Source organism: Oncorhynchus keta, chromosome 23 (assembly GCF_023373465.1).
Source record: "Oncorhynchus keta strain PuntledgeMale-10-30-2019 chromosome 23, Oket_V2, whole genome shotgun sequence".
Taxonomy (NCBI): Eukaryota; Metazoa; Chordata; class Actinopteri; order Salmoniformes; family Salmonidae; genus Oncorhynchus; species Oncorhynchus keta.
The window spans coordinates 7,821,917-7,837,771 of record NC_068443.1 but is presented as its reverse complement, the minus strand read 5'-3'; the positions used below and the strand labels follow the sequence as shown (position 1 = coordinate 7,837,771).

At 41.8% G+C, this 15,855-nt stretch overlaps 1 protein-coding gene across 1 annotated transcript; it reads right to left on the bottom strand.

The window, feature by feature from the left end:
- Window positions 1-97: 97 nt before the first annotated feature.
- On the bottom strand, window positions 98-7,114 carry lsm7 (LSM7 homolog, U6 small nuclear RNA and mRNA degradation associated). The gene is made up of 4 exons (XM_035799340.2): window positions 7,010-7,114; window positions 1,340-1,442; window positions 1,056-1,127; window positions 98-776 (listed from the first exon to the last, which is right to left on the bottom strand). Exons 1-4 carry the CDS (start codon window positions 7,013-7,015, stop codon window positions 634-636), a joined length of 324 nt encoding a protein of 107 aa, XP_035655233.1. The 5' UTR covers window positions 7,016-7,114; the 3' UTR covers window positions 98-633.
- Between the last annotated feature and the right edge of the window lie 8,741 nt (window positions 7,115-15,855).

Below are 15,855 nucleotides of genomic sequence, written 5' to 3'. Positions count from 1 at the left end.
GTATCTGTCGAATAGCTTCAATGAATCCAAATTATTTAATCCATTTGGGCCGTAATTGACGTTCAAAGACGATACAAAACACTGAAGACACACATCATTAAAAGAAAATAGTACATTTATTACATCTGTAATGTAAAACCATAATATGCCAGATCGTTCAAACCTGGCCTGATTTTGGGAAAACCATAGTAAAAAGTATTTTTATAATGTTTACCATCACAGCAAAAATATGTTTTCACTTATCTAGTCAGAGAACCCCCCCAAAAAGAAAATATTAACAGAACACATGCTCATCACACTACATCAACATTCAGGTTGGTGACAACAATTAAACTACAACAAAATAATTTTCCTGATTTTAGGGACTCAGAAAGATGTGTGGGGCTGATGGGAGTGAACATGAAGTGCACCTCGGGTAGAAGGGTCAGGGGAGAATAGTAGTGAATCTAAATAATATTTCCTTGATTCCTTTTCAAAGCATATCGGAGCAAACGATCTGAGGTTCCTCCCCTCGGATGTTCTTGTCCAAAGAAGGAAGCAAGGAGAGGACTTGAGAAATCAAGGAAATACAATTAAGATTCACCCCAGGAATTGGGCTACTGTGAGGAAATCAAGAGGAATAAGGCTTGCGGACTATCCATCCTGCTGTTGTATGAAGGGGTTGGGGATGGCCTCCATGCCATCCTGAGGACAGATGAGCACCACTGAGGTCCCTCGACACACCACCAGGCCCAGCTGTCGCGTGTCCTCGGTCAGCTTGAACTGGTCGTCAGGGTCTGGAAATAACAAAGCAAACCAAATTGTATTGGAGGAGGAAGTAGCATAACAGGTCAGAGGTAATTGATAGTATGTGAAACTCCACCATGAATGATCCAGCACAACCTTCTTTATACGACCTTGATTTTATTGTCAATTTTTTAACTAAAGGGCAACATCACAGATATGTTTTCCATTGAATTGTGTGGGCAACAGTCTCCTCGCCGACCAGGAGTGCATTTTCACTTTGTACAAGTGATATGCGATCATAAAAGCAAGTCTTAGTTTCTGCTACATACCTCGCAAGTACTCGATGGTGCTGTCCAATACCAGGTTCAACAGGGGGTCAAACCCCTTTAGGACTCCACTGGCTGACACAAATAAATAAGGATTATTATCTTGAATGGAGGCAAAGAGAAAAACAGTAAAGAAGATGGGGACTGTGGCCTGTCATGGAAAAGCATTTCCAGACAGGCAGGTGGCCATTGTTCTCTTTTGGAAGCCTTCTTTTTCTTTCTTTCGTTCTTCAGGTTTTGACATAGTAATGAAATGGACTAAGTAAGTATTATCTTCACTGATTTACCCTCTCGTCCTCCCTGGAACTTGACACGGATTTGTTTATCGATGTACTTGGACAGGTCAAAGATGCTCTCCTTCTTTTTCTTCTCTCCTTCCTTGTTTCTGTCCTGAAAGGAAAATATTCAGTAGAATTTAGGATTGAACCCCATAGTCTAATCATACCATCAAGGACCGCAGCCCCTTTTAGTTTTATACAATTTGTATACTGAAAATGTAGATGTGTTTATTTGACACAAATAATTATTATTTCAATAGGAGTACTTGACAAAGGGGAAAAACTGACAGGGCTGGAGATCAGATCCATTTGAATTGAGCCAAATCATGATATTTTTGTTTAACCCTTTACTCTTGAGAATTAGCCTATGTGCATAGCACTAAATTGAAAATGTTTTTTTGTTTGTTTATATATACATAATATGAAAAACGTATGCATAAGCATGGTAGCAATTAAAAGGGAACAGTTGAGATTATGGAGAGAAAAAAAATTGACCAAGGCAAGGACACAACAGTTGACCTGAAAATACTGAATCCAAACATTACACTGTTGACTTTAATGTAGATTTTACAATTACTGTACTTTTTAACCACATTTGTTGATAACAGAATCTGAAAATACATTCAGTAACATAAGAATATTCCTGGAAATGTTGGTGAGTGTTGAGTGAGAGGGCGGCAGGGTAGCCTAGTGTTTAGAGTGTAGGGGCGGCAGGGTAGCCTAGTGGTTAGAGCGTAGGGGTGGCAGGGTAGCCTAGTGGTTAGAGTGTAGGGGTGGCAGGGTAGCCTAGTGGTTAGAGTGTAGGGGTGGCAGGGTAGCCTAGTGGTTAGAGTGTAGGGGTGGCAGGGTAGCCTAGTGGTTAGAGTGTAGAGGCGGCAGGGTAGCCTAGTGGTTAGAGTGTAGGGGCGGCAGGGTAGCCTAGTGGTTAGAGTGTAGGGGCGGCAGGGTAGCCTAGTGGTTAGAGCGTAGGGGTGGCAGGGTAGCCTAGTGGTTAGAGTGTGGCAGGGGCCTGGGTTAGGGTAGCCTAGTGGTTAGAGTGTAGGGGTGGCAGGGTAGCCTAGTGGTTAGAGTGTAGGGGTGGCAGGGTAGCCTAGTGGTTAGAGTGTAGGGCGGCAGGGTAGCCTAGTGGTTAGTAGGGCCTAGTGGTTAGAGTGGAGGGGCGGCAGTGGTGGTTAGAGTGTAGGGGGCGGCAGGGTAGCCTAGTGGTTAGAGTGTAGGGGCGGCAGGGTAGCCTAGGGTTAGAGTGTAGGGGCGGCAGGGTAGCCTAGTGGTTAGAGTGTAGGGCGGCAGGGTAGCCTAGTGGTTAGAGTGTAGGGGCGGCAGGGTAGCCTAGTGGTTAGAGTGTAGGGGCGGCAGGGTAGCCTAGTGGTTAGAGTGTAGAGGCGGCAGGGTAGCCTAGTGGTTAGAGTGTAGAGGCGGCAGGGTAGCCTAGTGGTTAGTGGTTAGTGGTTAGAGTGTAGAGGCGGCAGGGTAGCCTAGTGGTTAGAGTGTAGGGGCGGCAGGGTAGCCTAGTGGTTAGAGTGTAGGGGCGGCAGGGTAGCCTAGTGGTTAGAGTGTAGGGGCGGCAGGGTAGCCTAGTGGTTAGAGTGTAGGGGCGGCAGGGTAGCCTAGTGGTTAGAGTGTAGGGCGGCAGGGTAGCCTAGTGGTTAGAGTGTAGAGGCGGCAGGGTAGCCTAGTGGTTAGAGTGTAGAGGCGGCAGGGTAGCCTAGTGGTTAGAGTGTAGAGGCGGCAGGGTAGCCTAGTGGTTAGAGTGTAGGGGCGGCAGGGTAGCCTAGGGTTAGAGTGTAGGGGCGGCAGGGTAGCCTAGTGGTTAGAGTGTAGGGGGCGGGTAGCCTAGTGGTTAGAGTGTAGCCAGGGTAGTGGGTTAGAGCGTAGGGGTGGCAGGGTAGCCTAGTGGTTAGAGTGTAGAGGCGGCAGGGTAGCCTAGTGGTTAGAGTGTAGGGGCGGCAGGGTAGCCTAGTGGTTAGAGTGTAGGGGCGGCAGGGTAGCCTAGTGGTTAGAGTGTAGGGGCGGCAGGGTAGCCTAGTGGTTAGAGCGTAGGGGTGGCAGGGTAGCCTAGTGGTTAGAGTGTAGAGGCGGCAGGGTAGCCTAGTGGTTAGAGCGTAGGGGTGGCAGGGTAGCCTAGTGGTTAGAGCGTAGGGTGGCAGCCTAGTGGTTAGAGTGTAGAGGCGGCAGGGTAGCCTAGTGGTTAGAGTGTAGGGGCGGCAGGGTAGCCTAGTGGTTAGAGTGTAGGGGCGGCAGGGTAGCCTAGTGGTTAGGTTGGCAGGGTAGCCTAGTGGTTAGAGTGTAGGGCGGCAGGGTAGCCTAGTGGTTAGAGTGTAGTAGCCTAGTGGTTAGAGTGTAGGGGCGGCAGGGTAGCCTAGTGGTTAGAGTGTAGGGGCGGCAGGGTAGCCTAGTGGTTAGAGTGTAGAGGCGGCAGGGTAGCCTAGTGGTTAGAGTGTAGAGGCGGCAGGGTAGCCTAGTGGTTAGAGTGTAGAGGCGGCAGGGTAGCCTAGTGGTTAGAGTGTAGGGGCGGCAGGGTAGCCTAGTGGTTAGTGTTGGACTAGTAACCAAAAGGTTGCAAGTTCAAACCCCTGAGCTGACAAGGTTGAAAATCTGTCATTCTGCCCCTGAATTTGTTCTTAAATGACTTGCCTAGTTAAATAAAGGTTAAATAAATACAAAAAAACTGATGTTTCCAAGTGGTCACCCATCTCTCCAAAGTGTACAGTTCTTAAGTAATGGCAATGCATTTTTATGACTCAAAGAAGAGCCTTCCCAAAAAAAGCACCGTTTAATAGATGCTCTCCTAGCTGTGCCGTTGACAAAACTAAAATACAGCCCTGCATACCCGCCATCACACAATTACCGTTGTTTACGCAATCCAAAAACATGGCCCATTATATATCTCAATCTGGATCAGGTGGGCATCATTTGAAAGCTTGTTCTATTGCCAACATGACTAGCTAAGTTATAAAATATGATCTTACAGATACTGACGCGAATTTTGGTGCTCATAGAAAGGAGTCATGAGCGCATTCAGGTGTGTGTTCAGCCGCAAATTCTCTTCACAATAGACATCATTCTGTTCAGAACAACCCAGGGTATGATGTCATCCAACTGTACATCAGAGGAGGAGGAACACTGTGTGTGACATGAGTTTTATGATATGGAAATGTGAATTGCATTTGGAATCACAGTTGTTTGGCTTACTTCTAAGACATCAAAGTGGAATTTATTATAGTCCTCAACATGTCATCTTTCAAAATACATACGAGTCCTCTCAATTTACAGCATTTACCTCCCTCAGACAAAAACATTTGCAAAAGTTGCCCAATTAGCCGGAGTGACGGGGGCAACTTCTTGTAGTGTGACGTGCTCATGTTCAGAGCGGCTGTCAGCAAAAACCCACTCTGATGTGATTTGTAGCATGTTACTGTAAAGCACGGTGTCAAACTCAATCCACGGAGGGCCGAGAGTCTGTGGGGTTTCACTCCTCCCTTTTACGCGATTGATGAATTAAGGTCACTAATTAGTAAGGAACTCATCCCACCTGGTTGTCTAGGGCTTAATTGAAAGGAAAAACCCTAAACCTGCAGATACTGGGCCCTCCATGGAATGAGATTGACACCCCTGTGTTCCAATTTATGCGCTTATAAGTGCCCAAATCGGTCATGTTCAAATTTAAAGCGACAGTATAGGCCAGGCAAATTCAAATCTGATCCTTGAAGCCAGTTCCACTGCTGATTGTCATTGTTCCCCTCTAATCAAGGACTGATTTAGACCTGGGACACCAGGTGGGTGATTCCCCTCTAATCAAGGACTGATTTAGACCTGGGACACCAGGTGGGTGATTCCCCTCTAATCAAGGACTGATTTAGACCTGGGACACCAGGTGGGTGAATCCCCTCTAATCAAGGACTGATTTAGACCTGGGACACCAGGTGGGTGCAATTATCAGATAGAAAATAAAACCCAGAGTGTATTATTAAACCAATACTGTTGCAAAACTGTTGAAAATCTGGAATGTCTTGGAATGGGTGGAGTCTGAACATCACAAGAAGCAGTCTTAGTTTTATTTGTTGTGTTTTTAAGACTCAAGATATTGGAGTGGAATGATTCCTGTATAGATTTTTGAACCAATCAAAGGGGGTTATTTCTAGGGTGGAAAAAGTGGCACAAGAAGTATGATAACTGAAGACAGATGGAGTGGTTGCTGCACGTCGACAGAGTGGCAGGGAAGAAACAATGGGTAGTAGAGCCCCCATGACTGTTTCACATCAACAGAGGGATTGTGAAATGTTACATGTTAAAGGTGGACTTTGTATAATTTATTGCAATGGTCATAAACTGTATAGCACAAGCAGAGAAAATTCATCATTGAATGCAGCTAAATGTTTCAGGATGCCTTGCAAGAAATCCTGTCGCTGAATGTTCCCACCTTCTGAGGCCCCTGAGCAGGGATGTATTTTGGAATGGACTGTGATTGAAGTGAGATGGGGTTTGGTTTTCGTTTTCTCCCTTTCATGTGCTGCTTCTTATTTTCTCGTTAAAATACCTCCTCCAGCTGGTGGCGGTAATGCACCGTTAACATTGGATGCCAACGGCCGTTAAACCCAATAGAAGAAGCAGATTAAGGGAAAACGAGGATTGAAGTGATTTAATAGAACCCAGTTTCTAGAATGTAGTCTAACGATTATGGGGAGGGAAACTGGGGTACGAACATGGCATGATATTTAGCACGCTGATGTTGACAACTTAATACAGTCGAGTCTGCCCTTAACGCGAGCAAATTTCTCAACCCACTCCATCTCGCTAACAGTGGTCAGAATACTGTAGTTCAATTGAAATACCCCTTCAATTTTTTTGAGCTAGAAAACAAATGGTGAGTAAATTAGGTTTTAAATGAAGTTAAGTGGTCCTGTAGCTCAGTTGGTAGAGCATGGCGCTTGTAACGCCAGGGTAGTGGGTTCGATCCCCGGGACCACCCATACGTAGAATGTATGCACACATGACTGTAAGTCGCTTTGGATAAAAGCGTCTGCTAAATGGCATATATTATTATTATTATTATAAGATATCGACTCGGCGCCATTTTTTTGCGGCTACCTGTTATAGTCTCCTGAGTTGGCCACTAAAATGAACTGCGTGTTCATTTACCACCATTTTATGAATATTAGATTAGGAACGTTGCACACCCTTGGATGAACGCGGTATGCAACATCCTAAATTGGCTGAAAATACTTCAAACGGTCGTGGAAATTGTTAAAGTACGCATTTCTTCTTGCAATTAAAAATGAGGTAAATGACTTTGCAGCCTGAATGGATGATGCTTTATGTACGAACAGGTCCACGGCGGACACGAGTTTATTACCGGGAATGCTGATCTAGCGCCCATGCACTATGTAGTCTAACGTAATGTTGCAGGTCTGGCAGAATATTGTCATCCGCAACGATCGTCCCAATCGGGTATTGGCTCTTTTCTCAAGCGACATTCTGTCATTTTTGTCTTTGTTTGACATTACTTTTCTTTTTCATTAACATGATGCTGTCTGAAAAGCACGCTCGCAAATGTCCCTACTCTGCTCTCTTGCATTTGCTAGATAACACTACTGTAGCTAGGTTGAGGCACGCAATTGCTAATATAAAATATAAATAACGACGTTTTAGATACGTTCATGGAAGATATGATCGACTCACCGCCATTTTGAAACTGTTCCAGCCACGCCTCTCGAACTCCAACCTTTTTCTTCTACTTTGTTCGTGTTATGGCGGTCCTCAAACACATTTATACGTGCATGCCGCCACCTAGTGTATTAGCTGTGTATCAGCCTACTATTATATAGTATGAATTAATTACACTTTAAAAAATTTGCCCTACCATCTAACCCTGCACCCATTAAAACCTCACCACTATTCCACTACTTTGGCCCCATCTGAACCTACTCCAGGCCAGCAGCCTGGGAGGACAGGACACTATTGTTAAAAACCTATTGTAACTCATCTGCTATAAAATCTTGTACACCCAAGTACTTCTCCTCTGTTGCCACCACATCTGTCCTCTGTGATTTAAATTCCATTCCTGCAGAACATGTACGGCAGAATACCAACCTTCCCGAAGCACATCTATCACTCTTTATTGGCCTCAGCCTACTCACAGGGATCCTCTTGGGATCCCTCACCCTGGACCCATCTTCTTCTACTCCTCTCTTCACTGCCTCCGCATACGTCACTTTCTGCACTATTAACTGATCCTGGCAACCTCAACCTGCCTTTCTCTCACTGTACACCTCTGATCTCCAGCATCATGGGTACCCTTAAAGTTTACACACACAACTTTTCCCACAGACACTACACATTCCTTTGTCTCATGTCCTCTTGCACACTTCTCACATCTAGGAAGCTCCCTCCTGCACACTGCTGCACGTGACCATAAGCTTGATACCTAAAACACTGTAATGGACTCAGGACAGAAGTTCTCTCGGGATAACTAACGCATCCTGACTTGACTTTATCTGACTCTGCATTTATTTTTATATATATTTTTAAAACTCTGTAGTACAGACGGTGTCTTCTGTTTCATCACACTCTCCACCGAGTCTGCCGCACCAAACAATGTGCATCACAGACACCGGGATTAAGTACACTTAATGCCACTCCAGTTATCACTCCGTGCTCTGGAGAGGAAAGCAAGTCACAGTTCTTGTCCCCAGTCGCGTGGTGTGGGGCTCATGCTCCCTCTGGACAGCAGAAACGCAAAAAAAAAAAAAAACGATTCCACATTCCCCAACCTCTTCTCCACACAACCTGACACCACATATGAACCTGCCATCTCACTCCCACTGGACCCGAATCATCTTTGTCATCATCAGGACTAGGCTCAAACACGGCGGTCTTCACCGCACTTGCCACCGCAGTTAATTAATCCTCACTCTTGTCATGTTTAATTTCCTTCTGTAGCTCTTCCAAATGTCTCTGTGCTCCACCACTCCATATTCACTCAAAACATGTTCCACTTCTCTTTTTTCCCCCCATGTCTGCAATCTTCTCTTTCATCAGATCTTCCAGAAGGCTTGTGCGTTCCATATTGACTTATATGTAACCAGTGGCGATTTTAGCCTGTAAATCTTGAAGTGGGGTGCATGCCAGTAAAGCCACAACACTAAACAATACATGAATTGCACTATAATGGTGACAAACGGTGCCCACAAACTGTTACGGCCTACATAAAGCTGTCCCAACATTTTACCACTGCTACTCCTGGCTATCAGCGGAGCCTTGTCTGGCAGCGAAACAGTTCATTCATCCTCATTTACTGCCCTTTAAAAAACACAGCTGATATGTCTGACTTGCTTAAACAAATGTGGTTTCTAATGACAATTGAGATGTACAAACTATGGAATAAGGGGAGGACAAGAGGTTATCTGTAATCTTTCGATTAAGACATTCATGAGCGAGCTGTATAATTATTTGTTTAACACTTTTTAAATGTACAGCGACAGAATTCAGAACATGGGTGTTCTTGCTGTGTTCTCCCTGTACACCAAGTCAGAACCGTATGATAAATAAAGGGGGCATATAAACAGACAAAAAAGCTCTTACAATATTCAACGATTACATTTCTCCAAAACAGGTTATATGCTACATGTGCATCACCAAGTCAGTAAAGTAGGTGAAATTACGCGGGGTAAATAGACCAAATTATTAGAGTGAGGCACATGGGCTACTAACATCTTACTGCACAACATACACTTAGTATTACTTTCTTAGCTACAGTATGCATATCTCCCTGGCATATTACATAATTTATGCAGCAGCAAAAAATACATTTTTGCACTCACCTTGTTATGCTGTGCTGACTTGAACAGGAAGCTGGCGTGGAGGTCCTTCGTTGGCAAAGTCTGGCATTCTATGGATTTATGGTGCTTTCAAAACAACTGGAGGTCAGATTTACAATTCCGAGTTGGATGTTCAAAACTTATTTTCCCAGTCGGAGCTTATTTATTCCTAACTTTCAAGTTTTCTGGAACTCACTGATGTCAAGTTTTTGCAGTTCTGCACAAATCATGCTTCATTGACAGAATGGCCAATTTTGAATGTTTATCATTTTAAACTTGGAAAAGTTCATCCCCTTAATCCCAGATTTGGGACCACACAGCCATAATTTATTTTCATAATTTATCTTCATATGACAAGGATTAAAAAGGATTTGCCAGTAGATTGTCGACTTGATTCTTGATGATGACTGCTAGCTAAGATTTTGAAAGTATGAAGTTGACATGATCAGTCCAATCAAAGCTACTGTACATTTTATCTGTGGCCAATGACCTTGAGCCTTATTGGATGAGCACTTCTAATGTAACTCTATGGCAGCACCCAAAGGGCTCAAATTTTTGAGGTCTCCTCTTAGACTTTGTGGTGAAGTAGTGTCCCCATGAGTGACAGAACACTGAGCCAATCACGGCTAATGCTCCGTATTTTCTGCTGGCTTGCCCCACCACCACAGAAAGCACTGAGCTAGGCTGAAACACCTGCATTTTGGAGCTTCCTTATTCAAGAAAACAAAAAAAAGAGACCATGTTTGTATGCGGCTTTATTAACTCAATGATATATATTATTTTTTACATTGTTTGCAAACTGATATGTGACATGTATTAATGCCAAAATAACATGCAAAACAGGCAAGCACCAAAAAATACATATATTTGATTTTTTTTGCTAAAAATGTGGGGCTCAAATTGGCGGATCTCAACTGTATGTAACACTTTTCTCCTTGTTTTCCTGTCCACCATCTTACCCTCACCTCATGGCCACACCAGTGCTATTATTTAACACACACGCACAGTTTATGGCCTTGATAGAACCTTTTCCAGAGGTACTTGCCCTTTTCTCCTCAACTACAACCTTTGACTGCTGAAAAGCCCAAAATAATAAGCCAGCTAGCTCGACAACACTAGATAGCCAGATAAGCCAGCTAGCTCGACAACACTAGATAGCCAGATAAGCTAGCTAGCTCAAAAACTAGCTTGTCGAACGTACATGGAAACTTCTACGACCAGAACCAAAAGGAAAGAAATGGAGAGATCGTCAGATGGACAATTAACCACAAAAGATGGTGTGATTTTGGGTACTCCTCTTCAGGATGTAACTGTGGGGGGAAATACTGCAATGGGTGATGACAATGTGGTGAGCATGGACAACAATCCTCACAACTTGAGCCCCTCCAGTCCCCAGTTCAGGCTGTTACCTTACGACCCCGGCACTCCAGTCAAGCCCCAGGGTGAAAAGATGAGAGGCCAAGAGAGTATGTCACTTCTTGAAATGCAAAAAAATATAGTAATGCTTTTGACAGCAAAGATGGATGAAAGGGTAAATGGCTTGGAGGTCATGGTTAGGGAGAATACAATGAAAGTTGAGGCCATTAAAAAATCTGTTGACTTTATCATTAGAGAAGTGAAAACCCTCAAAAGTGACATGAATAAAGTGGAAGTTATCTGCCAGGAATATGAAAAGAAGGTGGCTGAACTCAAGCAAAAGGTGAATGAGGCGGAGAGATACCAGCTCAGGTGGAACCTGAGGCTCCACGGAATTTCAGAGCAGGCGGATGAGGACATCAAATGCAGAGTTGTTGACATCTGTGGAGCTGTCATTCCCGAATCAAAAGCCAAACTTCAGGAAAATGTAGACATCGTCCATCGTTTGGAAAGAGTCAATGATCAAGACAAGAGACCGAGGACAACCATCATCCGGTTCACCAACAGATCTACACGGGATCTTCTCTGGAGGCGAGCGAAGAATTTTGAATTCCTCATCAAGCAAAAATTGAGTTTCACGGAGGATCTGACCTCAGCAGACAAAGTGACAAGAGAGAAACTGTGGCTGCAGCTAGAAAGGCAGGGAAAACTGCATTTTTTTATCGGTGCAAAGAGTGATCATAGTTGGGAACGAAATGCGGCCAAATCAGAACATTTGAGTGAGAGCCAGAGTCTAACTCAGACAGAACTGTCAGGCCAAAAAAACGAATTTCCAGGTGAAAAGCAGCCTTTTATTATAAAATATTTACACAAACACTTGAATGAGAAAAGGCTGACCTGAGAACTGGTAAACTAAACACTAACTATAGGTGAATAACTGCTTATTGTAAAGTCTACACAATGTCTCCCCCTTGTGGGAGTAAGAATACTTTAACTTTATGACCAATATATATATATTTTTTGTTGTTGTTGTTGTTAGAGGTTAATAATGGGATGGAAATCCTTTTGAGTTACATATCCTTAGGAAAAGCTTATATTAGCATAACAAGGTTGTTGTTGAAATTTGTCTTTATTTTCTTTGTTCAATTAATGTTCGGGGTATTCGTAATTGACTCAAGTGTAAGGTTATTTTCCTGTATTGCAAACAGTTTAATGCAGACTTTTACTTTTTACAAGAGATCCATGCTTGTTCTTCCAATCTATCTTTTTGGAAAAATCAATGGGGTAACGATATCTGGTTATCATATGGCAACAACCACTCTGCAGATGTAGCAGTTTTAAGAGGTGCATTTAAAGGGAAGGTCATCAGTAGTAAGACTCACCACTCTGCAGGTGTAGCAGTTTTAAGAGGTGCATTTAAAGGGAAGGTCATCAGTAGTAAGACTCACCACTCTGCAGGTGTAGCAGTTTTAAGAGGTGCATTTAAAGGGAAGGTCATCAGTAGTAAGACTCACCACTCTGCAGGTGTAGCAGTTTTAAGAGGTGCATTTAAAGGGAAGGTCATCAGTAGTAAGACTCACCACTCTGCAGGTGTAGCAGTTTTAAGAGGTGCATTTAAAGGGAAGGTCATCAGTCGTAAGACTCACCACTCTGCAGGTGTAGCAGTTTTAAGAGGTGCATTTAAAGGGAAGGTCATCAGTAGTAAGACTCACCACTCTGCAGGTGTAGCAGTTTTAAGAGGTGCATTTAAAGGGAAGGTCATCAGTAGTAAGAAATGTTTTTTATTTTAAAGGGATTCATTTATGACTCATCCAACAACAAACAAAGTAAGACTCACCACTCTGCAGGTGTATTTTTGCATTTAAAGGGAAGGTCATTGAAGACTCACCACTTTGAAGTTTTAAGAGATTTAATAAGGTCATCAGTCGTAAGACTCACCACGTTGGTTCATTTTAAAAGTGAAATGTTTTTATTAGGGAATATTTATGCATCCAACAACAAACAAAACAACATGATATTCTTTCAAGAATTTGAAGAATTTGAAGAAGAGATTAATAGAGTTATAGGTGTATTTCAGGATATCAAAATTATCTGAGGTGGATCATTTTAATTCTGTATCTAAGATAGCTTTATTTTATTTGTAAACTTTTACAAGGAATTTGATACAGTTGAACATTATTTTAGAGAGAAATGTTGGTTTTGGTCAATATTTCCAAAGTGTAATTAAGATTCTTTACAATAATAGTAACAGCTCTGTTAAATTATCCCACGGAACTTCACAAAGATTTTACATAAGACATTGAATTAAACAAGGATGCCCAATTTCTCATTTCTTATTTTTATTGGTCACACAAGTTATGGCACTTCATATAAATAAGAATAATTTTAGGGGTATTCAGATACAAGACAAAGAGATCAAATGTTCAGAATTGGCTGACGACACCTTTTTTTTAAGATCATAATGAAGTCAGGAAAGCTATTGAGTGTATTAATGCATTCTCACGTGTATCAGGTTTATCTCTGAATATTAGGACATTTAAATTATTTGCGTTGAAAAGATGTGACTTAAACTCAGTATCTAATATCCCTGTAAAAGATGTGATCACATATCTTATTAAAGTTAGCACAGATCAGAAAGAAAGGGCCAACTTAAATACCTCTCCTATTGTAGAGAAGATTGGAAAGAAAGGGCCAACTTAAATACCTCTCCTATTGTAGAGAAGATTGGAAAGAAAGGGCCAACTTAAATACCTCTCCTATTGTAGAGAAGATTGGAAAGAAAGGGCCAACTTAAATACATCTCCTATTGTAGAGAAGATTAGAAAGAAAGGGCCAACTTAAATACCTCTCCTATTGTAGAGAAGATTGGAAAGAGATTTAACTCCTGGTTATTAAGAGATCTTCATCTGGATGTGTACTTTTATCACAATCTGAATGTCCAGATGAGTTTATACCTCCCTTGACTTGGATGTTCCTCTGTCAGTAACTAAAATGGTTGATACTAAATCATTTAACTTCATATGGCGGAATAAAGCTCATTATTTAAGAAAAGCGGTCATATGTAGCACCCAAGGTGAGGGAGGGTTGAATGCTCTGGATATTAAAACCTCTAATATAATATTTAATATTAAATGGATACTATTTAAGAAATGAGGATTGCATTTGGAATATAATCCCTAATTTAATTTTCCAACAGATTGGTGGTCTAGAATGCTTACTCAAATGTAACTTTGATTTGGGTAAAATCCCTATTAAGCTGCGAACTTTCATAAACAAGTACTTCTAACTTGGAACCTCATGTACAAACACACTTTTCCCCTCATAGGTATACAATCTGGAATAATAAAGACATAAAATACAAAAACAAGTCTTTATTTTCTCCAGAACTGCTTTGACAAAAACATTATTTGGGTTAAACAATTGTTGAATAATGATGGACAACTATATGATTATCCAGAATTTATGAGACCAACACAATGTTACATTCACCCCTGAGGAGTATCAAATTGTTGTTAGAGCTATAACAATACTCCAAGTGCAACTGTTGAGGATTTTGTAGCCTCAATGCAACTAGAAGGAATTGACATTTTAAACTATAAATGTAATAACATGTATATAGGGACACTATGTCAATATGTTACTATTCCCTCTGCTAAAATGTACTGGAATGCAGAACTAGGACAAGTGAACTGGAACAAAGTTTAGTTGTTGTCTGGTAAATATTGTATATCTAATAAGGTGAAAAGTATCATACAAACTCATTCATAGAATCCACCCTGTAAAGACATTTATTATACACAGATTTAAAATAGCTATTGTTAACAAATGTGTATTTTGTGGTTGTGACCCAGAGACTCTTGACCATTTATTTTGGGACTGTTCTTGTCAGAAGATTTTGGAGTGAGTTAGAAGATTATATTTTGAAAGAAACAAGTATTAATGTTAATTTGAAAGACTCTGATATTATGTTTTATTGCGATCTAAATGATATGGACCCTGATTTAACTTTCATTGTTTATTTGTTTATCTTTCATGGAAGATTCTTTGTCCACAAAATGAAGTGGGCAGAGAACAAACCAATTTTCACATTATTTAAGATAGAATTTAAATATTATTTTGAAATGATCAGTAAATGTAAAAACTAAAAAGCAATAAGCACCATAAAAGTATAACAAATTGAAAATGAATCTGGATTATGTAACACCCCTGTCTGTTAGGTTTATGTACTCTTGTTTGTATATTTCAGTTGTTTTGTATTTGTTGTGTTAATAATAAATAAAAATATTAAATCACAAGTTTAGCTAGCAAGGCAACTTAGTGGCTCGCAGGCATTATGAGCTATGTGAGCTGGGCAATTAGCTTTCAGAATGCGATTGTGGTCACTGCTCAATAACTGGTAAACGGAGAGGTGTTTTCCAAAGTTGACATTGCATTATCTGCTGCATAGGGCTGTGATGTGTCTAATATCCAGGTCATGCTTTTCCAGACAGTTCATCAGAGCTTGATGGATGCCGTTTGCAGTTTCATCATTGTCTTCATAAAAGTCAAGTAACTTGCACTCCAGCAGAGAAATATCTCACACACAATGGAAACATTTTTATATTTCCCTTGTTTGAGGCATCACTGGCAACTGAGAAATACACGGTCGCACCTTCGGTCGGGGACAGATCATCCAAAATATCCCGCACAGTATTTGGTCCAAAAACATTCATTGTAATCATCTCCGCTTTTTTTCTTCCCAAGTGCATCTTCTTCGCAACATTTGAGTCATGAAACAAAGCACCTTTGAGCTTAACAAGACAGTCGGGGCTGTTGTAGCTGAGTCCGTGTTTAACCGTCTGGTACACATACGAGGCTTCACTTTCCGCGATGTTGTTATTTTCCGCAGTCGACGTTACGAAGAATGCACCGATATTATTGGCACCTTCAGCTTGCATGGCCTTGTGCATTTCTGTGGATGCATGCTGAGTTAGGTCCTTCTCCCCACCATTGCCTATTGAGAATTCCCGACCGCATAAAGTACAGAAAGCTTTCGTCGAGTCACCACTGATAGCCTTAACCCACTTCTATTTTTTTGCTTCTCATTGTTTGTTGTAGCTGCACAGTCTTTTTTTGTTGGTAAGTTTATCCATATTTACTTGATATGCCAAACCGACCGAACAACAACAGACATTAATTTGGTAGGAATTTGGCGCGTTTACGCTACACTGTGATTGGATGAATATACCGGACAAGGGCGGTCCCGTATGGGACAAACCAATTTAGCCCGATATAAGGGACATCCTGGCAAATACGGGACAGTTGGCAACCCTAAGCGTTGGTCCAGTAACCGAAAAGTCGCTGGTTCAAATC